The sequence below is a fragment of the Haemaphysalis longicornis genome, unplaced genomic scaffold, assembly GCF_048455015.1.
Source record: "Haemaphysalis longicornis isolate Haplotype H1 unplaced genomic scaffold, Haemaphysalis longicornis Haplotype H1 scaffold_2, whole genome shotgun sequence".
Classification (NCBI taxonomy): Eukaryota; Metazoa; Arthropoda; class Arachnida; order Ixodida; family Ixodidae; genus Haemaphysalis; species Haemaphysalis longicornis.
Window position 1 is genome coordinate 145,896,318 of NW_027526295.1, and position 25,877 is coordinate 145,922,194.

General features: G+C 46.3%; 1 protein-coding gene across 1 annotated transcript in view; it reads left to right on the plus strand.

Annotated features, from left to right (window-relative positions):
- LOC144169282 (calcium-activated chloride channel regulator 4A-like) overlaps positions 1-25,877 on the plus strand; it is an 82,954-nt gene that overhangs the window by 33,736 nt on the left and 23,341 nt on the right. Inside the window, exons 6-9 of the mRNA XM_077698359.1 lie at positions 4,442-4,569; positions 8,161-8,272; positions 18,166-18,396; positions 20,208-20,507. Coding sequence (XP_077554485.1) covers positions 4,442-4,569; positions 8,161-8,272; positions 18,166-18,396; positions 20,208-20,507 — 771 coding nt within the window. The remainder of the gene's footprint in view (positions 1-4,441; positions 4,570-8,160; positions 8,273-18,165; positions 18,397-20,207; positions 20,508-25,877) is intronic.

Here is a 25,877-nt window from a genome sequence, read left to right on the forward strand (position 1 = left end):
GTTTAACACACCCCGAGGTCACCATCATCATCAGCATCTCTCGGGGTCGTTCGCCCCTCACTCAGGAGCCGGGCAATCAAAAGCGGCCAGCGACATCAGCTGGCGGCAGGAGCGGCCGAAGAACACCCGCAAAGAACAACGAGAGAGAACAGAGATTGTGAATTGTTGAGCGTGACCGAGATGCGCGTCGGTCGGGCGACCAGACCCGTGCCGTGCACCAGGAGGTCCTCCACAGGCACAACCCCCAGTACATCTCCTCCGCAAGGAAGTCGTCTCACCGGACACCGGTTTAGGACCACGACGCCCCAAGAGAGCTGCGTCTGCAAATACGCCACGGGAGCTCGGAGTGCGCTCTACCGCTGGGCCACGACACGTCGCTTGGACTGCGCAACACCGCAACACCACGGCGCTGCTTCTCGGACGTGAGGTAGGACAACTCTTACCGGCAGCGAACAAATATTGTGGACATTTCATTACCGTGCTTAGTCCTCGCCCTTGATTCCCGGACTTTGACTATTCCCCGTTTGCTTGAACTCTTTACCGTGTTATATACCGTTTTTTCACCGTTCCTCAGTGTTTATTAGTTTCCCGCTGTTCTTTAGTTTATCTCTGTTTCTTGTGTGTATTTGTTTGGGTTTCGGGTTACATAAACAAAAGGTCTCGTTTCCACAGTGCATTATATTCTTTATAATTGCCCCCCGAACCTGACAAAGTTCGACAAAGCTGCGCATTTGTTTCATTGCCGTCGGTTTGAGAAGTTCCGCCACGGCGCAAAGGTTTGCTCGTTCGAGACGGGTAAGCTGCGTCGCAAAATCAGGGTAGAACACGACTATGTCACCTAAGTAACACAAGCATGTTTTCCACTTCAGTCCGAGCATTATGTTGTCGATCATTCTTTCGAAGGTCGCTGGCGCATTGCACAGCCCAAAGGCCATGACGTTGAATTCGTACAGCCCGTCAGGTATGACAATGGCTGTTTTGAGACGGTCCCCTTCTGCCATAGCGACTTGCCAATAGCCGCACCTTAAATCCAATAAAGAGAAGAACATGGCTCCGTGCATGCAATCGAGGGCGTCATCAATGCAAAGAAGTGGATATACGTGTTTTCGTGTGATCTTGGTGAGGCGCTGGTAGTCCCCGCAGAAGCAAATTTAGCCATCTTTTTTCGTCACACGTAATACGGGAGAGGCCCAGGGGCTCGTCGAAGGGCGTACAACGTCGCGCTTGAGCATGTCCGTGACGTGCTCATCGAGGACTTGGGACTCAGTGGGCGAGACAGAGTATGTTCGCTGTCTCAGGGGCACGTGTAAACCGGTGTCAATGCGGTGCAAAATCCTGGATGCCCGGCCAAAATAGACGTGTCGGTCATCTAAAGAGTCTCGGAAACTGTGTAGAAGGACCAGATGCTCGTCTAGTTGTGCAGGAGCTAAAGCGTTGTAAATGGAACCTGAAACGACATCGGAGTCACAGTTCAGAGGAGGAAGAAGCGCGGCGAGGTGCAAAGATGCAGAGTTCTCTGATACGTCGACCATGAGATGATTTTCAACTGGCTCGACGTCGCCAAGGCATTCAATGCGAGCCAATGCGGCGGGGCATGACGTCCGGTTCGAAACAAGTATTGTACCGAGACCAGAGCGAATTTCAAGGACAAGGAAAGGTATACGCAAACATTTGCGGGTGCCGAAGAGTGTCGAACAGCGTAGAGAAAACGGTGGCGTACGACAGGCAGTCAAAAGACACGGCCACAAGCACAGAGTTGCCGGGCAGAATATAGATGTCATCGGTAGCAATCAGTTTTGCGGTACGTTCGGTTATAGCGGAGTCGTCAAACAGGAAATGTTTAACGTCAGCGCGAGCACAGCGAATGATAGCATGATGTCGTTACCAAAAGCCCCGACCAAGGATGATATCGTGCGAACAGAGAGGCTAAATACTGAACTGGATGATATAGACGTTTTCCTGGATTGTAAGTCGGGCGGTGCACGTGGCCATATGTTTTACGTCTTAAGCATTCGCGGTCTGTGCGGTGAGGCCAGAAAGCAGAGCACTGGCTTTTCTCAAAAAACCGACAGACTTTCATGCATTACAGACACAGCGGCACCAGTATCGATAAGAGGGAATGGGGGAACACCTACGGTAACGTCAATCACGTTTCTAGGCGAAAGCGGAGGACGTGAGGACGCCGGCCCAGTTCTTGCCTCTGCAACTGCGACCGCTACTTACCCTTAGCTGCTGGGTTGAAACGTGGCCGCATCGGGGAAACTCAGCGGCGATGCGGAGAAAGGAACGGCGGCTTGAATCCGTCAAGGTCGACTGGTCAGCAGAGTACGAAGTGGGGGTTGCGCTCAAAGTAGCGGGAGCGAAGCGTGGTTGAAATCTATAGGCTGGAAATTGGTAGGCATCAACGGGAGGTGGGGGTCGACGGCTACATAAACGTGCCACATGTCCCGGAAGTGGGCAAGCAACACAGGACGGGAATGGTGCTAGCGATGGCCTTGTTACGACGGAAGCGTAGGTGAGCAGGGCGGCGACGTGGGGCTCAATAGGTGACAAGACAGGGGGTGTGACCGGCACGGCACTGTTGAAAGAATGGATTCAGGCGCTACTGGCGGCAGGCATACTAAAGGGATCGCCTCGGAAACATGCTCTTGGTGCAACCGTTGGACAGCCTGAGGCAGCGTGCAAGAGGGCTGTGGAGCGCAGGGAAGCAGGGACAGCTGACGCGAAACCCCTTCTCGCACGAACTGTTCAATGCGAAGGAGGAGAGGCGAGAGGTCAGAAGTGTGCAAGGCCCACAGCGACCCACATTGCAGTTCTTCAAGCAGAGGGCGTTGTTGGGTGCAAATGCGTTGCTTGTGGAGCTCTTCCTATCTCTGACACCCTTTGATGACGTCGCCAATAGTCTGCGGGTTTTTGCTCAGCAGCATTTGAGACGCATCGTCCTCAGTGCCCTTGATAATGTGCTTGATCTTATTGCTTTGGATCATGGCTGGAGTTGCACGCGTGCAGAGGTCGACGACATCCGCGATATAGCTGGCAAATGTTTCACCTGCCTGCTGCACTCACGCACGCAGCTGCTGCTCGGCCTGGAGCTTGCGGAATGCCGAACGTTTAAAAACTTTCGTGAAGGCACATTTTAAGTCTGGTCAAGTAGTGAAGCTAGATCCGTTATTGTTAAACCACCCCTCTGCCACTTGCGTAAAATAGAAGCTGACGTTATTGAGCTTCAGCGTGTCGTCCCGTTTATTGTAGGTACTCACCCGTTGAAATGTCGAAAGCCAGTCTTCCGCATCGCGCTCATCGGTGTCGCTAAAATTCCGGTCTTGTTACGGAAGTGTACCGGAACAGATGATGGGTTGCTGGGGTGTACGCGCCAAAAAACTAAAGTAATGATCAATAACCTCGGGACAGCACAGCAGTTTGAGATAGGTGGCGAGGCAGTGGAAGTGGTAAGCGAATATATCTACTTAGGCCAAGTTGTGACCCCAGATCCCAACCATGAGGCAGAGATAATTAGAAGGATCAGAATGGGGTGGGGTGCATATGGCAGACATTCTCAGATAATGAATAGCAGCCTACCATTGTCGCTGAAGAAGAAAGTGTATGACAGCTGCATCTTACCGGTACTCACCTACGGGGCAGAAACTTGGAGGCTCACTAAGAGGGTTCAACTTAAATTGAGAACGACTCAGCGGGCAATGGAGCGGAAAATGATAGGTGTAACATTAAGGGACAAGAAGAGAGCGGAGTGGGTCAGAGAGCAAACTGGTGTTAAAGACATATTAGTAGAAATTAAGAAGAAGAAATGGACGTGGGCAGGGCATGTAATGCGAAGGCAAGATAACCGCTGGTCATTAAGGGTAACAGAGTGGATCCCTAGAGAAGGCAAGCGTTGCAGGGGGCGGCAGAAAGTTAGATGGGCAGATGAGATCAAGAAGTTTGCGGGGATAAATTGGTCACAGTTGGCACAGGACCGAGGTAATTGGAGAATAATGGGAGAGGCCTTTGCCCTGCAGTGGGCGTAGATAGGCTGGTGATGATGATGATGATGATGACGCGCCATTTCGTCACTGAACGGGTGTCTTCTTCGCAATTCCAGAGTCTCAGGCCATGCGGGGATGGTGATCCTTCAACCTCCACCAAAAATGTGGCAACGTTTATTGACATGTCTGCCTACAAACGGTCACGTCGTCTAGCTAGGCCAGAGTCTGAGCGAGCGTAGTAAACCGGGGCTAAGGTCCGAGTTCTTTTTTTTTTTTGCGAGCACATACTTCTCCGAAACGACTGAATGGCACGTAACCTTCTGGGAGGGTTGTCCACCAACTGCTATCCTATGTAAGGACATAGCCACTGAGAAAGTGTCCATCTTCTGGTGTTCATGTTCTTCGCTAGAATATATATATATATGAAACAGGCACTCCTATTTCTTTTTTGTGCACAGTTGTCTCAGTTTTGTGAGGGAGATACCGGTGCTAACGGACACAATGTCCTGGCTTCAAACAAACAAAGCGAGCTTTGTGGTGGCAAGTCTGCGTGGGAAGTGATTACAAGCAACGACGACTTCAAAGGGTAAGTATTGGTCTACATTTATGCAGATCGCCAAAAATGAGCTATGTTTCGAAAATAAGCGTTCTTGTCCAATAGTGTGATGTCTAGGCAGCAGACGTGTGAAGCAAAACTAAACATCGTTTCAGAAAATAATAACTTGAAGTTAAGCATGTACGGAGAAATAGTCCAGTCTCTCTCGTAAATCAATCAGTGAAAGATAGCAGGATTCTTCAAAACCGCAATGAACCAATATTCATGAAGATTAGAATCACATACTCAGAGGCCATAACTTGGTCTGAGGCCTTACCATTTTAGTACTTCAATAGTGCACGGGTAGACGTAATCTGCCTTCTCAAACCATCACCGCAATAGGCAGAAATATTGGCCAGGAAAGTGCGCTAACAAGTCCCCCTAGATTCATAGAATGACACTACTCTTAATGCGCAGCGCCTTTTGGCTTCCTGGTGCTTCCGCGTGGTCGGGCCAAATTTTTTCGCCCAGTTTTAGGGCTTCACTGTTCTTCCTATTTTAAAGAATCCATCTCACCACTTACGTGTCCTCCGAAATAGCACGCCTAAGCAGGATTTATACGCTGACAGAACTTTTCCCAACTACTGCCATTCCAAACACACTTGATACCTATGAATGCTGCTTAATGTACAAATTGTCTTGGGTAGAATATAAAAATACGTGAGATTGTAAACAAAAAATAGGGGTTCTGTGCATAAAAGTATGTTGGCTTGTATTTAGAAAATTATTTGAAGATCCATGTTAAAACAACGTTTTTAAGATAGTTAAAAACGCAGAACAAAATGCAACGAAAAAAATATAACGCTCTATCTGCTTGCTTCGTAGCAAATCAACAAAAAAGAATAGACTCTTGCCTGCCCTTCTGTGTAACGCCCTCTCATTTTCCTCCTGCATTGTTACGCTGGTATCTCCGCTCCCTCCATCCTTCATAAAAATATGCTATAGAATCTTTCTAAATTCGATTTATTTTACCGTGTTCTCTCTAAGTTCGAGGAGTCCGCGCTTACAGTAGGTTTTTACCTCACCGCTCATCGACACCGTTTTTCCCGCGTTTTTATTGAACCGTTTTGCAAAGCTACTTTATTTCAACAACCCCGCTTCTGTATGTTAGGCTCTTTTGCTTGATTGATGCATAATGTTCTTTTTCCGCTGAACACCGCAGTTACGTGTGATGCATGCTCCCAGTTTATTTTTAGAATAGGTTTACCTACGTATACTTTGTGTTTTCCTTTGTATGCTCTACCTATACCTACGTAACGTTATTAGAAGTTCGACCAGTGAAAGTGTGAGGCATTCTTCTAAAAGGGCCAAACTACCCCTATATATATATATATACATATATATAGAAAGAAATGCCGGCAGTTAACAACGCCAAAGAGGGCATAGGGGAATGGTTAGACTATTTTTTACCGTTGGTGACGTTACATTATTTTTTTTATTAATTACGTGAGAAAGAATATATATATATATATATATATATATATATATATATATATTGTAACGTCGTATTTTGGTTACATACTTGCCGCTACGGTAGCATGCCGTTCGGGGGGAAAAAGTCGAGGCGTTGACGAAGGTTACAAAGTTAACTGGTTTAATTTACTGGTAACATTGATGCAATTAACATAGAAACTTGAAACAATTACACTTATTACATAGATGAAAAAGGGAGTCAAAAGATTAAGAGTACTTAGCGGGACATGGCTCACTGGATCTCGGTCTCCCGGCGGGAGGGCACGACGAAGAGCGGCAGAGTTTCTGAAGTAAGCCCTGGTGCAGGCAGCTCGCCCCTCACTCGCAATAGCCAGAGGGGCCGCGTTATATTCGCTTCACGCGGTCCGATGGGGGATGTATTGGGTGAAAAAGTGCATCCTGGAGAGGGCGGACGCTAGGGAACAAGGCTAAGGCACACCCGCAGCCAATCAGGAAGACGCTTGTAAACACCAATCAGCCATGTTCCCGCCAAAGTTAAAAGGAAAAAATCACACACAGAAGACACAAAGTTCAAACTCGAAGGCGCCCGTTTCTGGCAAAAGAATTACTGGGGAGAATAAAGTAAAGGTACACAAACTCGAAAAGGAGAAAAGACAGGCGGCCGTTTGAACGAGAGCGGGGGTCGGAGAACATAGCGGCCCGCGTAGGCGCGTAACGGGGGTCGGAGACGCCAGTGCGCGCGCTAACACAAGATGCGACGATGGTCCCCCTCGAGAGCCGCGTCTCCCTGGTCGGCCGACGGTCCAACACACACTCCGCATGCGTTTCTTAGAAAAGGTGGGCCTCGGTGGCCGAAGATGGATGCTAAAAAATTGAAAAAAAGCAGACGAAACAGGGGCTTCGCGACAATATATATATATATATATATATATATATATATATATATATATATATATATATATATATATATATATATATATATATATATATATATATATATATATATATATATATATATATATATATATATATATATATATATATATATATATATATATATATATATATATATATATATATATATACAAATATACAATAACAGTGCGGTCGGCAACGCGGCACCAAAAAACTCTTGCGTCGCACACTTTACGGCTGCACAGGTCGGCAAAAAATTGTCCAGTGATCATGCAAACCCCCTGGAGCAAACCCGGTCGGATTTCACGATTGCGCTGTGCACCCACAATGAGCGGTTAATCATTTTTTTGGCTCTACAAACACAACTTCAAACTCGAGCCACAGCGTTTGTCGCGTTTCCCAGCGCGAAAATCTCGTAACATTACGTGACCGCTGCACGCCTCCTATAAAAGTGGCCACCGCCACTGCCACTTTTATGTGCGGCGACCGCAGCGTCATGTAATGCTTCGCCAAATTGGAGCAGGGGTGCCCCGCGCTCAGCAAGAACTAAGAAACAGCCAAAGCTTCCGGCGTTTTTTGCGCCTGAATAAATTTTTCTTTCACTAAATACATTGTGCCCTTAAATCCTCACCGCTGTTGCGGAATTAAAGCTCAAATGATTTAGCTTTTATCGAGTTGTCGTTTATATCGAAACAATGCTTATAACAAAATTTTCGGCCGTCCCGCTAACTTCGTTATAACGAAGAATTACTGTATACATATAAGGATAGATAGATAGCTAGCTAGCTAGCTAGCTAGCTAGCTAGCTAGCTAGATAGATAGATAGATAGATAGATAGATAGATAGATAGATAGATAGATAGATAGATAGATAGATAGATAGATAGATAGATAGATAGATAGATAGATAGATAGATAGATAGATAGATAGATAGATAGATAGATAGATAGATAGATAGATAGATAGATAGATAGATAGATAGATAGATAGATAGATAGATAGATAGATAGATAGATAGATAGATAGATAGATAGATAGATAGATAGATAGATAGATAGATAAAGTTTGCCATTAAAGACGAACACACCACAATTTCACTGCGGCTAACAAACAAAGTGATGCATCTTATCATAAAAAGCTACTCAAGTTTTCTCCGCAGTACTTGGGTTCTTTCGCAGGATACAGCAATAAACGATGTTAACGAGTAAACACAACTTACTGTGTTTCTTTCAGGCTACCGCCCCCGGATGTGCACAAGAACCCCCATCCCCATTTCACGGAGATTCAACAATCCAATGACACGGTACCAAGTATGGTATACGTCATAGATGTCTCGGGCAGCATGGTAAGCTAAAAGGCACACTTCGCGATACAACAGTGATATCAAATCCAAGCCCTGCGCGAGAACGTCTGCCTACAGGTTCGAACCTTTCGATGGAAATAAGTCAAGCTCCCACAATTTACTAATTATATCTATATTTCAGCTAGTATATCCCGTCAGCTACTGCGACACCTGCTCCCAAACTTCCTACTGAAGGATCATCTGGCTGCTGTATTGCTATTTTTTGTTTACGCTCCTAATTACCATATTTCGGAGTCCTTACCGCATTAATAAAAAAATTATCATCCTCGCAGAAAGACAACAGCCCCATCTTTGTAACCATACGTTGGGGCTAAGGCTTGTACTCTCTTTAACTTGTACTTTCTATCTTTTTTCCAAGTCACCTCCGGGGATCTGAAATAGTACCAAGAGCTCTTTCGTTTTTTGACACACTCAGTAGAACAAAACATGCCCGAGTATCTACATCTTAAAGGACACACCTGGTTTGTAGTATGACTGAATCCTATAATATTCCATTTTAAAGTTCTAAACATTTAAGAAGCCACTCTCGCTATTTAGATTTCTGGTGCTGAGCATTTTCAGATTTAAATTCCAGTGGTGGTCTGTCTGCCCCGGGACATTATTTTCATCCTCTGCCATATAGGAGACTTGGCATTTGTCTCGGGCAAGTATCTACAGTTGTCGCAAACTGAGGGGCGTGAATTTAGTCCATGATTTATTAGGAGCTTGCAGTCTACAACTACAATGTGGTAACCAGGTTCTGCACTGCTGAGGCAGCGCTGTTGGTATCTTAGCGGTGTTAAGACCATGGCGTAGTAGTACCACCAGTCTCGTCGAGGTAGCGCGACTGGCGAATGGTTGAAGCTAGTTGCCTTCGTTTAGATGACGAAGAACCCGAAAAAAATTAAACTGGCAAGTAGGGAAAAGCGACAGGAGTACAGTGGCGTCCGCAAAACATCACAGCTGAAAAGGGACGGATAGCATACTCCACCCGATTCTAGCAACGTAATGTGACTGGTCTTTCTTATTTTATTTTTTATTTTAGTTTGAAAACCCTCAAGGCAATTGCATTGAAGAGGGGAGTGGTTAAATACATAACAAGAAATAAAAAATACAGTACGACGAACATAGTATGAGCACATATCACCTCTAAAAACAAAGGTAAAACAAGTAAATCAGGTTGTAATCATTATTTTACAATGTAAGAAATGTTGCTAAGGTATACATGTTGTAAGGAGTAATAAAGAAGGTCAGTTGCTATTTCGTGTCAGTTTTAGAGTTCCTAGAAAAACTCATAAAAATAAAACAACAAAAAAAAATTGGGATTGGCAGGAACCAATGAATCGCTACAAGCAACTGACAAACCTAGGTGATAACCTTACAAGCAGCGAAACGGAACACGTCCAGGATGGTAATCGTAACAACATCAGAAGGAAGATGATTCCAGTCCCTAGAGGTACGTGGAATGAAAGAATAATTAAGGATGTTGTTGTTGCAATAATGTTGTTGCAAGTAGGAATGCCAAATTTGAGAACATGGTCTAAACGCGAAGATATGTATGAAGGGGGAGTAAGTAATGCGTGGAGAAGCATACTGTGTGAATATATTCCATGGAATAAGCACAAACGTGCAATTTTGTATCGTGACGTCAGAGATGGAAGATGCAAGTTAGTTTTCATCCTGGAGACACTGGCTGCTCGCTGGTTGTTGGAAAGAATAAAATGTGCGGCGTTATTCTTTATAATTTGTAGATGATTACTCAGCACTTCAGTACATGGGTCCCATATAGATGAAGCATAGTCAAGTTGTGAACGCACAAGGGATCCAGTTGCGAACAGAACGAACAGATCCAGTTGCTCCTTTTGCATTTTTAATATCTCCTAAAACCATCGAATTGGCATTCAGCAAATTAGAAAACGGAGTCCCATTCGCGGCAAGCATTGCGACAAAGTTAGAGTTTCTCTAGCGGCCAAATGCCTGTATTTGGTCTCTACATTTTGCTTTCCCGCCCTGCAAATGAGTCCTTCACGTGTCTTTGTCGTACGCTCAACTAATTCCGTCGGGTCCGGGTTACCCAGCAGGCACTGTCAAAAAAGTTAATCAAGCCGTGCGAAGAAAACGCGCAATGGATGCGAAGCAGCGCCAAAACGGGTACAAAACAACCGTCGATAAAGCGAGACGACAAAGCCGCCCTGCCGGCTCGCCCGCCGGTGCGAGCAGTCACCTTCGTGCGGGGACCGCTGGGTAATAGTGCCCCATCGCCGCGCCACCTTCACTGTGCTCCGTTAGTGAAAAGCGCCCTCCTAATCCAAACCCGCGTTGAGAGTTTCTTGTCCCGCACGCCACGGAATAACCGTTGGCAGGTGAAGGTACAAAGCTTGGCTTTTTAGTGCACCAGGATTGGGTCGTTCTTGCGACCAGGCCCTCCGTTGAAGACCTGCTTCAGAGTATCCTGGCAGGCCTACACTTTTTTGTGAAATTTGCCTCTGGTCGATTGAAGAGACCCCAGAATCCACCCAAAACTTTTCCTCTGCGACAACATGAACAGCACAACAATGTTACAGCGAACGAAGGTTGTGAGAATTAGTTTAACGCGATGACTCCCTGTGACATTATACGTAAAGGCCCTGGGGCACATCTCGCATTAGGTGAACTCGACCCTTTCAATTTTAGACGCTACTGAATACATCGTCCATTCACGGTCGAAAAGGTCTCCACCTTACAACTCAATTCAAGTAAAAACAAGAATACAGCTCCAATCCTACCAGATGGCCAATGAGGGATTTGCCATTGAGAAGGAGGTGGCTGGGCGCGAGCATGCGCAAAACGTTCTCAGCTGGTAGGTCCTCTTGGGTGTCCCAGTATGTTGAGACATGCCGGCCCAGTTATGTTGACGCACAAGAAAGTCTCAGATTTCTCCACCGAACAACAGAGAGGCGCTTCGCCCATAAACACCTATTTGGCACCACAAAACGGAGTCTCACAGCAGCTGATTTCTAACACAGTATTTTCAATGAGGAGAAAAAAAAGACTAACATCAACAGTAACTGAACTGAAGCAAAACAGCGCGAAAAAACGAAGGACGAGGGAGAACACACACACGAGCGGTGAACAACAACTGAGCATGTTTATTGCAAACGCAAGTATATACGCTATACAAACAAAGATACAAAAAACAAACACAAGATATGCAGACAGCGTAAGCATTTTCCTTTCGCCGCGCCCGAACTAATCACACCACTCTGGGTACTGCTTCATCCTTTCAAATATAGCATCTCTTTCGCAGTTAAGGTGACCGATGGCTTGCTGACGCACTTATCCCCTCTCGCGGCGATTTGGAATGCTTCAACAATTTCACGCGTGACTTGGTCCTTGTGCTTCTTGATGAGGTCGCATCTTTCGAGAAGAGGCCTACAATTTTTGCAAGATGCATATCGCGATGTTTTGCTTCAGTTCATAATGAACCAACTGGCCCCACTTCAGACATTAATAAACAGTAAGCTACCAACGCAGGCGAGACGGCATTTGCAATTACCCTGATTCAATTGGGCCGTTCTCCAGCCGTAAAAAGACCATCATCAATACCTAATGAAATGTCTAATTCCCGGTAGATAATAATGTCCATCCACAAGTAGTAACAAAAAGTTCAGTTGCAGCATTCAAAGATTGCGGGAATTCTTAGAACGTTTTTAGGACTCGGAAAGTCAAAGCTCGGTTAGGCACTTATGAATCTGCTGTAGAAGTATGTGGCCGAGCCCGTCACCACTTGACCAGCCCCCTGGACAACACCTTTCGGAGATCATACCGTTTACTAGACATCGGCGGGAGCTTCCTGTTCTCCCCCCATCGGTACTTTCACCTAGTAGGGCAGCTCGCATTGCTTCTGAGGCAACGACCTAGATACATTTGGCGCTAGTGTTTCCTTTTTCCAGTCCTCGCTGCCTGGCCCTTTCTTAGAGCCCTCGTCCAACCCTCCTCCCGCCCTGCTGTGTTCCTTTCCCACCTCGTATTCTCTCCTGCTACAACTTCAACCGTTCGGTACAAGATAGAGAAAGATAAGGCTCTTTAGTGAAAAAGCAGGAGGGTTTTCCGGCGTTTACAGTCACCTGTATGCTTCTCTCCTGGTTTAGATAGAGGAAAAAAAGGTTCAGGAAATGCTGGGCCAGAAGGAAAAAGAAAAAAACTGCCGTGGACTTGCCGCCATGGCAGTCTTCCACGCAGATTTTTCTGCGCTAGGCCACATAGTTTACAATATAGAAATTAGGCCAATATAATCCACATAAGGGAACGAACTCTTTAGAGCTTCGCGCTACTTCGAGGGATAAGTAAACAACCGTAAAAATATGTGAGCTATTGGTCCCTGTTACAGGCGTTCGATGTTTTCGGGAAAGGCTGATCTCGCGTTCAAGTAAGCAACGCATTCTAACAAATGTAGTCAACTGTTTCAAGGCAAGAACAATTATCGGAGTGCGGATTTGAATTCGCTCTAAGGCGAAACAAGTGAACTGTTTGTGTGTGCACAGTTATGCCGTAGACGATGACATAACCTTTCTATGTTACCAGGTAGCTGTCGCGTGGGTGTTGATTTTAATTCTGAGTCAGTTGTGTGCAAAAGAAAGCAGGTATTTTGCAAGTCACTCCATGGAAGCTTTCTTTCAGATATCGGAAAGCGCTGAGCCATGGCGGAAGCTTTTGTTTTTGTAAAAAGCACCTTCGGGTATTTCCGGTGCAGAAGGCCTTTACGTGCCGCTTTGTCGGCTGGTTGGCGTGTTCTCTTTGATTTCGCCGGTGTCGAAGCATCCATTTCAGTTTAATGCTGTGTTCATCAGAGCAAGACTGCATGTAGCAGTGCAAGAGCTTTTCTGGACCTCGTAGCGCCTGTGCTCGGGAGATAGAGATCTAAGTATTTCGCTTTAAAATGAGCTACTTAATCCATAAACATACCAAAAACCCTTTCCAATTTTCTATAGCGTATGCACGCAACATTAAAAGACGAGGATTCTGCTATCGTCACTGAGGTTACTGTCGAACTCATTTTCACGGACGTTAAAGGCGTGGTTGTTTGGCACATCTTTCGTGGTACAACGACTCTGTTCATTGCTTGTGTGGTTACGGCCTGGAAATGCAATATTTTAAAGGACACTGCAGTTCAGGTTACCATGACTGCTCGTGCATAAATGCAAGTGTCGGAAAACCTGTGTGGAAGCGAAATTTATAATTCAATATTTATTGTAATTAGCACTAATTGGCACCACAAATCCTTTGGACATATTTCAGTAACCAGAATAATTAGAATTTTGTACCGCAATGTAATTTCAACTTACATCAGTATTTTGTGCATGACCTTATGTACATACCACCGATGGTTTAATTTGTAAAGAAATGTTGCTCAGGAGCTAAAAAAGGCAAATAATGAAGGTTATCCTAAAGAAACGTTAGAATGAACATAAAGTACGTCACGTGGCATTTTTCCTCAAAGAGCCTTGTTTAGAGCTGTTGGTGTTATTCTAGATGACTTGCGCAAAGGTATGGTCATGAAAGCTAATTTTTGAAACTGAATAGTAGCTTGTTTGCTTTCTCTCTGGGAGGTAGTTTCTCACTCATCTCGTCGCTCATTTGTTGTTGTACACTAAACTAGAGCTTCATGTACTGAACGGTGTTTTTTGAGGAAAATGGGCAAACGTTTACAGCAAAGCTGTTGACGGCTAGGGTTCAGTGTATTTAACAACGAAGCTGTCTTTTGTCGAGGCTTTCATGGAACGAGGCGTGTTAGCGCGCGCGGAGATATCTGGAAAGGGTTTAGCATACCGATGGAGGGGCATGCGCCAACCACAAGTGCAGCGTAGGGGGCCGGGAGGATAGCAAGTGCAAAGCATAGCAGCGTAGTGCAGAGACGGGGAGCGCGCGCCAAGTCAGGTGACAGAGTGAATGACAGGAGGCGAGGAGTCGGCGAATTGGATAGCGCCAATCGAACACATTATTCGGAGCAGCACGCATTTAAAAACAAGGGTGCTTCGTTGTCATTTCTTGAATGTTCCTAAAATTTTCAAAGTTGCGTGCTACACTGAAGAGGCTACTGTCACAAGTGCCACTGAGAGGGGGCGTAGAAAGGGAACGGCGTCGTCGGCCGAAGCCAGATATTCGCGCAAGCGATACGGAAGCCATGCGCAAGCGACCAGGTAACCGCTCAGCCAGTGTTAGCTTGTGTAAAGGAATACTCTGTCCTTGAGAACTTTCATGAAGCTTGGCCTTGTGATTAGGGATTGTGAGGCAAGTTCACAGTTGAAATCAGCGTTCGCTACGTTAAGTCAGTGAAGCGGGGCTAATTTTCTAATGTCCCCCAAGCTTCTTATGCCTACGTAGCGCGAGCTTCCCATATCGCGAGGCGTTCAGCGTTTTTTGCACGTACGGGTGTCTGCGTTTGTTTGAGTGTTAAAATGCTTACTTGCTTTTAGCTTGCTGTTGGACATGCTGGTTACTTTCTATAAAAGGGTTGCTAGCGCATGGAAAACAGAACACAGAAAGGGGACATGGTAGGGCGCTTTCACCTTTCAAGTCCTGTTTCTTGTGTTCTGTTGTACCTGCACAGATAACGAGGTTTTTCTTGCTGTTATTTGCGTCGTAATTCCTCCTTCCGTCACCAGTTGAAGGTGTCATTGACTCTGCGTCTATCCGCACCGTTAGAAGATCATGTGGCATTGTTGTATACACCGTGCACACATCACGGCGTGTATACGCCTCGAGCTTCCCAATCGCTGCGCCGCCTGCCGCCGCTTCTCCGCGGCGCTGACGGGATTTGCGCTGCGTGGCTGATAGGGGCTCGTGCAGTGTTTGGGCTCTGTTTCGCTTCTTTTCGCCTTTCCGCGCCCTAAAACAAACTTGTTATGGTGACGTCTAGGGCAAAGAGTACGTTATGTCATTTAAAAAGCAGATGCGTCTTCGTAGAGTACGCGATCGCCTCCATGAGCTACCTGGGGACGCGGTTCTGCGCGCTTCGTCGCCGCTCTTCCGTGCGTCGGCGGCGGCAGCAACATATCATCCGTGTCACCTCCAAAACATCAGGCACAAATGAATTCTACTGACGCCTCGTTTAGACCTGTTGCTGGCACAATGAGAGGTTGGCTTCATTTTGCAGCGTGGACAACGAATGCGGCTTCGTTTAGAATATATACGTCGCAGAAAAATATGTTTCGGGGATGTGATTACCCATTCTTGGACAATAACATGCCTTTTATAAGAATATAAACCATGCGAAAATGTTAAGTATATTCCAAGCCTGTGCGTCGTTAAATATGTGCCCACACACGCAATATAGCAAGAACCAAGGCAAGTTAATGAAACCACGGAAAAATTAAATGCTGTGAAAGTGCGGAATTAAGAAACATAATAGCTCTAACGGAAATGAAAAAAAAAGAAACAGTGCAGCTTCTGACATGCTAAATACGTATGTTCGTCGAAACTTAAGCCAGGTAGGGTTCACTAGACGCGAAATGCACTGGTCTTTCGCGAGACATCGGCGGGGAGGGGGACGCTGTGTACAAATGCGGAGCGGAATCCAGCAATGAACGTTTTAGTAATCCCACACACAAATCTCGCGTTCACTTTCCTTTCGTTTTTCTACTTCAACGAAGAGCTGATCGTACGGCGCACGCATTTTTGGAAGTATACAGGGTAGGCTGTTCAACAAGCGATAAAAGGTGTCGTTGGAATTCCAACGACCAATGTGATAAGGCCCTCTGATTTCAGTTTCTGCTTCATTCTGCAGGCTTCCTGTGCCATATGACGATATTTTGAAGAAGCATTTAGTCGCGGACACGGATTATATTCTAAGCCCGTCTCCGCGCTGCTCGCAGAGGATATATGTAGCAGATGAATGTTTGCGGGCGCTCACTTCACGACAAGACGACTCTGACGTGTGCTGATCCCCGAGTATAATTATGCATTGGCCATCGTACTTTTGTTGAATATTCCCGAAATTAACACAGACTGGCTTGTAAATGGTGGTGATCAATATCTGAGGTATATTATTGGTAAACGTAACGTAACTGGCGTGCTGTCAGGTATGAGTGCTCCGCTGATTATATAAGTGCACAAAACCGATTTAAATCGTAGTGTATAGCCGTAGCATGAACACCTAAGTAACCGGTGGTTACGGAGACAGAGGTAGTAAATTCAGGTCAGTGTAATTACAATCGGCTCCATCATACGCCGGTTCCGCGACGCTGGCCTGTGACACACACCTGGCGCTATACAGACCGAATATACCACACTTAGATCGCGTCAGAAACATTTACACTGTCGTAAACATACCCCATTTGCGAACAGAGTGACTGCTCCACATAAACATGGATTTCAAACGCCCGCAAACGGTAAATCTCAGTCGTGAAGGGGCCGCAAAAGCAGCGGCGGCACTGGAGAGCGGGGCGCGGACTCCCGCGGCTGCTTTCAAAACGGGCCGCTAGGGGGATTTCAGTGGCGCCCCTACAGGCCGCGCTCGAGGCGTATACAAGACCCACATTGAGATGTCATGTTAAGGCACTTCAATTAAATCAAGGCCAACTACACTGCGTCCATTATTGTTGTTCGTATTACCCGGGTAGAGCAGTGCCTATCGTAGAACCAACAGGGCTATCATCACCACCATCAAGACGAAAAAATAATGACCCACTAATCAAGACAAATGATAACCGGCGAACCATGTGTGTGCGTACGTTTCGACCAGCGATCATGTAAACAAAGGAGCTCGTACCTTTATTCCAAAATTTTCCCCACACCACCTTCGCTGGTCTTGTCCTTTCATATAGTGAAATGGCTCACGATGTTTCAATTACCGGCTTTATTAGATCTAACGAGCATGTGTGCTCATTCGTGAAAATGATGTTTTACAGTGCCTACGCTTTCCATGAACAAGCTTTCTATAACACATCCACTAAAGTTCATTTTACGGCGGAACTGTTATAAGCCGAGCCTTACCGATCATCTCCCAATGTGACGCAAAGGAAGGTTCACGAACCCCCCAAAAGAGGGCGTGACGGTCTCAACGCGCGCCAAGGGAGGAGAGTCTTTTACCCCAGTCACTTGCTTTCGGCAATGCACTCTCCACGGAAATAGCGGCAGCCAGAGCTTGCCAGAGAATGGCAGCGACTACGATGCGCCAATTGTCGAAATACGAACGGTATAGAAACTGGTACAGCCAAGTGAAAAGTTTTGGGGACACCATTTCGACTGTCAACATTGATCCTCTGCTCTCTCTGTGCTAAGCACCTGCTACGCGTGTGGTTATGATACCCTGAAGCGTGATGTTTTGCTTACAAATCCCAACGAGAGCAGATACCTTTACGTTGAAAGTCTAAACCATGTACTGTAAATTTTCGACCCCGGCTGTAGTTCATACGTGAACATGACCCCGGCTGTAGTTCATACGTGAACGTGAACGTGAACGTGAATCTCAACGTGAACATATAAAGAATCGGGGTTGGTTCAGTTCCTTCTAAGGTGCTGCGGTCTGCGGTGCTCCTCCACAAACTAGAAGCTACCCACGGCAGCGAAAGGCACCTGCATCTGCCTGATCTTTGCAAACGTCGACGTTATGATAGTCGGTACCGCATGTAGATGTATCACAGTCAACGCAAGAAGATGCTTGTGGAAGACAAAACAAACCCAGATGTGTTCCAGGTGAAGCACATAGGCGAACGTAAGCGTGTGTACGCCACCCCTGTGATGTGTCAGTTTTAATAAAAATCTAACCTATATACACACCGTAAAATTTAATGAAAAAGCTTAAAAATAAAAATAACCATGTGAAGGCACAGAGAAACATAGCGCGCAGCTCGTCTGGTGATCCCTCTTTATAGAGTGGCAGGGCGAAAAAAATTTACTTTCTCTTTTTTTTACAGCGCGACAGTGAAAGGTTGGAAATTGTCAAATGCCTGGCATCTCGACGGATCGAGGATGTGAAAAGTATGTCTCTTAACCTGGGAATTGTTGCGTTCGACCACACTGCCACCACCCAGCACTCGGTGTTGCTTGTGAACAACACAACAAAAGCTAGTCTCATTGACTCAATATCCAGACTTAAACCACAAGGCTATACATGCATCGGATGTGGACTCAGAGAGGCGCTTCAGGTACGTATTCAATTTGAGTTGCGATTAACTAAAGTCGCCAATGCTTTCTACAATCATGTTTCTAACAATACTTAGTTTTTGGTTTACTTGCTGCTGAGTGCTGAAGTTATTGGGCTGGTCTTTGTAAGTTGATCGGCAATCTATGGTGAAACATAGTTATGATTATGCGAAGCTTACGGCTATGAACAGTCGTCATAGCACTTGTTACATAACTTATCGTGCTGTTAGAGGACAAACATGATACCTTAGGAGACAGCGCGAAAAACGTGGACAGAGAGAGGTTGAGACAGACACGGAGCAACTATGACATTATGAAGGTTTCGACATCATTAAACGAGGGTAACAGCAATTGAATCGGCATTGAATACTGTGGGTATACAAACTTTATATAATTGCCTAATCTTCGGGTAAACTCTAAGTACCACTCCTCTTAGAAGATTTCAAAAGGCGGTGCATACACATGTAACTAGCTCTCATATGTTCAGTGAGGATATACGTATTCAGGGTCAGTTTCTGTAGAAACAGATGAGTGTGCACAATCGACAAGCATACGTTAGAAGGGCTATGTTTGGACGTACAGAATAGAAGGTGTACATTACCCTTCCAAGAGAAGTTCCTAGTAACTAGTGCGAAATGCTCTGAGAACGACGCCAGCAACGTCTCGTGATTCCAGCCATGACTACATGAAGCGACTAATCCTTCATATGTAGGCGCACGTATTTGCTCTACAAACATCACTTTATTCAGCTTGTGTTCATCTTGCGTTGTTAGGATGTGAAATTTATACACCTGTCGAACACTTTCTTCATGAAGCAAAAAATGTTTTCCATTGCTACAAATAAAACTTTCAACAGAAAATATTCCTTTTCTGTGACAGAAACAATACGGCGATCATCATAATCATAACGTAGGTGATCTATACGCAGAACAACTGTTACGAAAACTTGCCATTTACATTTCGCGACAAGGTGCTAATGTGTGATAACTGATTGGTTATGAGGTTTAACGCACCTACGCTACACAGGCGATGATGCGCGCCGTAGTTTAGCGCTCCGGATTTATTTTCACCACCCTGGAATCTTTAAGGGGCTCGAAACCTTGAACACACGGCCATTTTTGTTTTTCGCCCCCATCAGGTAAGCGGCCGCCGCCGCCGGGAATCGAACCCACGTACTTCAGCTCAGCAGCACACCGCCTTAGCCACTGAGCGACCGCAGGGGGTAGAGTGTGATAATTATCTCACTATTTGTACACCAGTTCCTCCAGCTGTCGCCAAAAATGTATAGTTTTATAACGATGTAAAAAACAGCCAATTTTTTATTTATTTATTTATTTATTTATTTATTTATTTATTTATTTATTTATTTATTTATTTATTTATTTGTTTGTTTGTTTATTTATTTATTTATTTATTTATTTATTTATTTATTTATTTATTTATTTATTTATTTATTTATTTATTTATCATACCCTCAGGGCCAGAGGCATTTTTGAGGGACAGCAGTTCACTCCAAAACCATAGCTTTCAGAAAGGCTACATTTGGTGGGTAGAAATCCGCCATAAACGTAAACTTACTTCAAAGTGCACAATTTTTTATTGCACAGTGGTGGCTTAGCGGCTTTGTGAGTACAAAATCAGTCTTCATTGCATCGCAAACCCGGGACTATATACCAGACTGGCCGTTATGTGCAGTTTCTTTTCAATTTGAGACCCCGTCACGTTCCAAGTAGTGAATCTATGAATATTCTAGATCCAGGAGACATTAATTTTAGAATGATGGCGGCTTGAAAAAATATTATTTTTTTTGCAGGCTCTCCTAGAAGGTAATGTGACCATCCAAGGAGCTACCCTTGTGCTGTTGACAGATGGAGAGGAGACAACAGCACCTCTAATCGAACACGTGCTGCCTGAACTTTTACACAAAAGTGTCGTCGTCAACACTTTGGCCCTTGGTGAACAAGCAGACGATAAACTTGAAAATCTTGCCCTCCTGACACGTGGAGTCGCATACAAAATGAGTGACCTGGATGCTGCACTTTCTGCCAGAGCTGAAGCTAGTTTTATCCAGTCTACTACAGCACAGCTGGATGAGAGAGAGCGGCCGGTCCAGGTGAGCATGCTTCTGCGTCTACATTAATTATGCGCCCAAGAATCCACATCTACTTTCCCATAGAAACCATAGAAATCGTACCTAGCAGTGTTATGCCCAATTAGAAGTGTGAAGCCACTCAAAAAGTGCAAGACGCGAGCCAAATATTTAGCAATGTCCGCGCAGAGCTTTAATCAGGCGGGTAATAACAGTTAACAATATGAATTTATTTGAGTGTCTGAATAATGCTGACTTCCTCACCAGGATGGACGGAATTGTTCGGGCTGCTGGTTTGGTAGACCTTTGGTAGATGCTGACGGTCACCTGGGATTGCGAGGCCAGGCATTGAAGGAATGGCAACGTGGGTGACTAGAAGGTTCCGAGTGATGGTCAGGGGCAAGGAAGGGAGGACAGGGCAGGGTGGGCACGTTTGCAGGCACGAAGAATGGGTCGAGGCTTGGAAGCGTTGGGAGTCCTCGGCGTCTCGGTAACTAGGCGTGTTCGGATTTCTTCTCGGCCTTGTCCTCTCGAGAAACAGGATCAGCGGGAATTGAACCTCGATGCTCCTCGCTGGCACATTTTATTTCCTTTCAATTTTCCCAGCTGCGGTGGGCGAAAAAAGGTGGAAGACTAGCAATCGGAGATGTGTGACTGACTCTGGATATCTCCTCGCCAAAGCCAAGCCCGCCCTTAATGGGAAGGAGCTTGCCTCGAGGCGGGAGGGCGTCTTCCATGCGTCCTTGCCTCGATTCGCGCGGGCACGGCTTCTTTTTTGTTTATTCTTCTTTCAAGATGTTCACAATTTGTTCTTAAAAGCTATGCTTCAATGTCTTCCCCCTTTCCCCCGGAATAATTGTGGCCTGACGTTTTTAGGGGCACCCTATAAACCACGGAGGTTTTGTTTTTTTAAAGAGTTGTTGACACTGCACTTCTGTTCCTTTTTTCCAACTGAAAAACTTAGTAGTAGTAGGCACAGCTGCTGACACCAAAGGGAGCGGAGGGTGCCTGGTTCCCGCGAACGGTAGTTTTCCATTTGGCGGTGAAATTCGAGTGGACAGGAAGGATATTCAAATTCGGCCCGTCTAGGAAAAGTTTTTCACCATGGCGAAAGCATTCAATTGCACCACATAAAGGTACGCGCAACATGCAAACTGCTACGTCCTATCGCTGAGCATGGCACACTTTGGTGTTGACAATGGGGTAACAGGGTAAGCGCATATTATATATTACATGGCATATCACAAGGTGCAATATCTTCCCGGTAAAGTGAACCCAACGATCTTCACAAAATGTTGACCTGTTAAGGCACAAATGCAGGAAAATTACGTGCCGATGAAGTCTGAACTTTTTGCCTTCAAACATCAAAGATCAACATTCAGCACCCTTCACAGAGTATAGCTCTGTCATTGCTGATAAGTATGGCTACTTTCCGCTGCTGGAACAAATGGTCGGGAGGAATTCTCCATGGCTGCATCGATTACAGCTTCGGGTGACACGTCGTCGATTGTGGTCGCCCACGCCGCACCCGTCGCTAGGGCACGTAACCGACCCTCAACATGTCGCCGCCTACAAACACACTGTTTCCCCACATAACCATGCTCACACACACGCATCCACACAAGTTTCCGACATTAAGCTGCCCGCATTGCCAAAAACGACAATCATTCCCTCTGGGCCCACAGGACCAATTTCCTCTTTAATCCACACCACACTACAGGAAACAGGTGTTGAGGAGCTCGGGCCTGGCGGTTCAGGAAACTCACCGCTTGCGTCATTGCGGTCGCCGAGGCCATATGGGCATCGGCCATACCTCCTTTGTGCCCCCTGAGTTCTCTCCGCGAGAAATAAAAGGGGTTTTCTCTAGTGCAAGCTACTTTATGCAAGGATGGGTAACTGTACGCATGCTCAGGGCTTCTTCACTTAAGACTTGTTTTAACAGGATAAATTCGGTGATTGGGCGTTACACAAAGAAATTATGGAGATCGCAATGGATTTATTTTTTCGATTCTCTAAGCGTGTTTACTCGGGCAACACGCATTTGGAGCGTTGCCGTTGGGGTTTCCGCAAATGGTCGTACAAGCCGTTCATCACTGTAGCCTTACATAATAGCACAACAATTCAAGCCAAGGCTGAGGATTTTGCTGACGGCTTTTCCGGGAATTCAAGGAGCCTGTCCTGTCGTTTACCTTCTCTGCGTTCGTCTGTCATGGATGTTCATTTCACTTTCCGGGAGCTGCTGACCGCACTGAAGAGTTTGCGCCGACGATGCGCAGCGGATCCTATAGGATAAGCAATAAAATGCTTTTTAATTTGCCTTTACCGCGCAGAGGACTTGCTCCTGTATTTTAGCTATTTGTGGTACTGGAAATTTTTCCCTGTGTATAGAAGCTTGAAGGGGTGGCACCGCTTTTAAAGCCCGGCAAGGATCAGGCGAACATTGCCTCATACCGGCCCTTTTCACTTACATCGTTCGTGGCTAAGCGCATGAAAAACCTTGTAAATGCTAAGCAGATGTGGTGGCCGGAGAGTAAGAAAAAAGCTTCCACCATGCATGACTAGATCACGGTGTAAGAATATTCTTACACCGTGGACTAGATTCAGGCACCGTCTGTGTGCGCAAGACCGCGTCGTCGACATTGTCAGCCATGTCAAGCACCAGAGATCTTATAGACTGTTAACACTGGCCTTGTTCCTAATGTGTCCACAGCCTACGACAATGTCTTACAAAGCGGCATCATAACAAAGGTGAAGAAATAGGAGTTACAGGAAATATTCTCCGCTTCGTGCACGCTTTCATTACGGGTCGCTCCATGCAGGTACGATTGGGGGGCGTTCTAAGCAGCCGTAGGCGTATACCGCCAGGGCAACGACAGGGAAGTGTTCCGTCCCCTAAACTTTTCAATGTAGCGATGGCTGGCCTCCCTCAAGCCTTAAAAAAGTATTGCAAGTCAGTGCACTTTTTAATATACACGACGGGATATGTATCTGGATGTTCAGATATCACCAAAAGCGGTTGGCTATGATAGCTAAAGGCGAAATTCGTTCCGTACAAGCCTATCTCTCGTCAGTCTGACTAACGGTCTCCGCGGAAAAAAACTTGCTTTATTTGTTTCCTGAAGGCAACGTAAAAGTACGCGCCTCAAGTTGACCCTAGGTGGCTTGCCAATCCGGCAAGCTAATCGCTAGAAATTTGTCGGCGTCACCATCGACCATAAGTTAGTACGGAGGCATACCGTGGAGTCTTGTCACGTCCTTAGTACCCCGCCTAAATCTGCTTCGGCGAACTGCTGGAACCAACTGGTGGAGTCACCCGTTATCTATGTTTCGGCTCCACTCGGCGCTCATCTTGACTCGGGTTCTTTACCAACTGCCTGTTGTGTCTCTTTCGGAGTCCCTGTTTGCTCGTATAGAATCACTGCACCGACAGGGCCCTAAAATATCCCTAGGAGTTCCCCAGGCAGCGGCAAAGAAAAAGGTCTTTGAGGAGTCCCATTTTCCACCACTCCACTTGATGGCGTCTTAGCGGCTGCTCTTGCAGCTCATCCGGTTGGGAGAGTTTTATGACGGAAAGACATTGCCCAGGCGTCTCCGCTTAAGGGTGGAATCTCGCATACACGATGCACTTAAGACTGGAAGCATTCTCTACCCGTAATGGCGGAAGAATCAACATCACTTGGACCCGCCGTGGTCTTTCGAGAGTTTGGAGTGTCACCTCGCCATCCCGGGCATTCGCTCGAATAGACGTACATGAGTGGCTGAAGCGAGAATGTTAGCACTTGAGCACTTGGACCGGTTGTACGGAGATTGTGTTGATATGTTTACTGACGGATCTGTCGACACAGAATTAAACAGCAGTGCAGCGGCCTTTGTGGTTGCCGGCATAAACGTTTCCTGGGCGGCTCGCATTAACCATTTGACATTATCTACAACGGCGGAGAATATAGCAATTGAGGCGGCGTTGAAAAAGATCAAATCTCTTCGGCTGCAACGTGCGGTAATTGTTACGTATTCCAAGTCAGCCCTACAACATTTGCAGCTTGGTGTTTCCGCAGATAGAACTTGCCAACGCTCCCTACGTCTCCTTCAGCAGCTAAGTGAAAACGGGATAAGCGTTCGCTTCCAGTGGGTTCCTTCCCATGTCGGAGTGCTTGGGAACGAAGCCGCGGAGAAGCTGGCCCACGTAGCGACAGCTTGTACTCGTTTTCTAAAAGTGGCAGAAGAACGGCGAATTGCAAAAACCATCAAAAAGAACACTTCAGATATCTTTGGCGACCACAACAACAACCTTGTGTTACCAAAGGAATGAAAAGGACAGAGGGATCCTTAGTGTTCCGTATACGGACCAGCTCAGCGCGGAGATCTCTGCGCACAACGTGTTGCGTTACAGGTGGTATAGGACATTTTCTTATGGACTCCCGAGAGCATGCAACAGAGATGTTAGCTTTGTTTAAGGAACTTAGAAGGAGAGCCGCTCCGCATGACTCCTTGGATTATACAATTTTCCTATAGGTCATTGGATAACCAGGAGAGACATTTTACGCCTATCCTCGGCTTTTTAAGGGACACACACCTCATTGACTCCTGGTGATTTCCCACGCATAGCGGCAAGAAGGTGTTGATCGGGGGAGCGAGCGCCGGTATATCACGCACGGCTAGATCCACCCGCTAATAAACATCAACCCAACCACCATCAGGGCTTCTTGCGCGCTGCACGCGTATTCATTGTACACTGTCTGTACAGCGTCACAAAACACGCCCGGGCGCATAAAACATCGGAGCTGACGTCACCATGTGTGTACATCGCACAGTCGCTTCGCTATCACTTGGCATAAAGTCCGTAGGCACTTGTAGAACTACACACCTCCTCGCCCAAGACCGCACATCCTCCTAGTTGTCCTAAAAGGGTAGAAAAATCCGTAGCTGAAAGGCAATTTTGCGGATTCGGGAAGGATGCAGGTTGCGCGAGTTGTCCCGGCTGAGTACGATTGCTGTGCCGTCGAGTGGCGTGGCGCATATCGTGAAAAGGCAACTAGAGTAGCTTCTTTTCCAGAGGGTCATTCCTAGTAATTCTTCTAAGGTCATGCACGCTTACGGGAGCGGTTTGTCTCCCTCTGAGCAGACGTTTAAAGCGATAAGTCAGCCAAGGTGTACCCTCTATAACCACATGAGGACCTTCCCGTCGATCGGCCAGGATGCAAACCGTTTTTCGTGCGAAGCCCTTTGGGGGCCACCAGTGTGGTTTGACATCGGGTGGCGCTGTAACCAAGCAAAGGAAGACAGCAAGAACACGGCGGAGAAAAGGGCGCGAAAGTGTGATGGGGAGGGAAGGATGCTGAGGCCGCATGAGGTGCTCCTAGGCGGAGACGCATGGCGAAAGTGTGAGACGGAGGC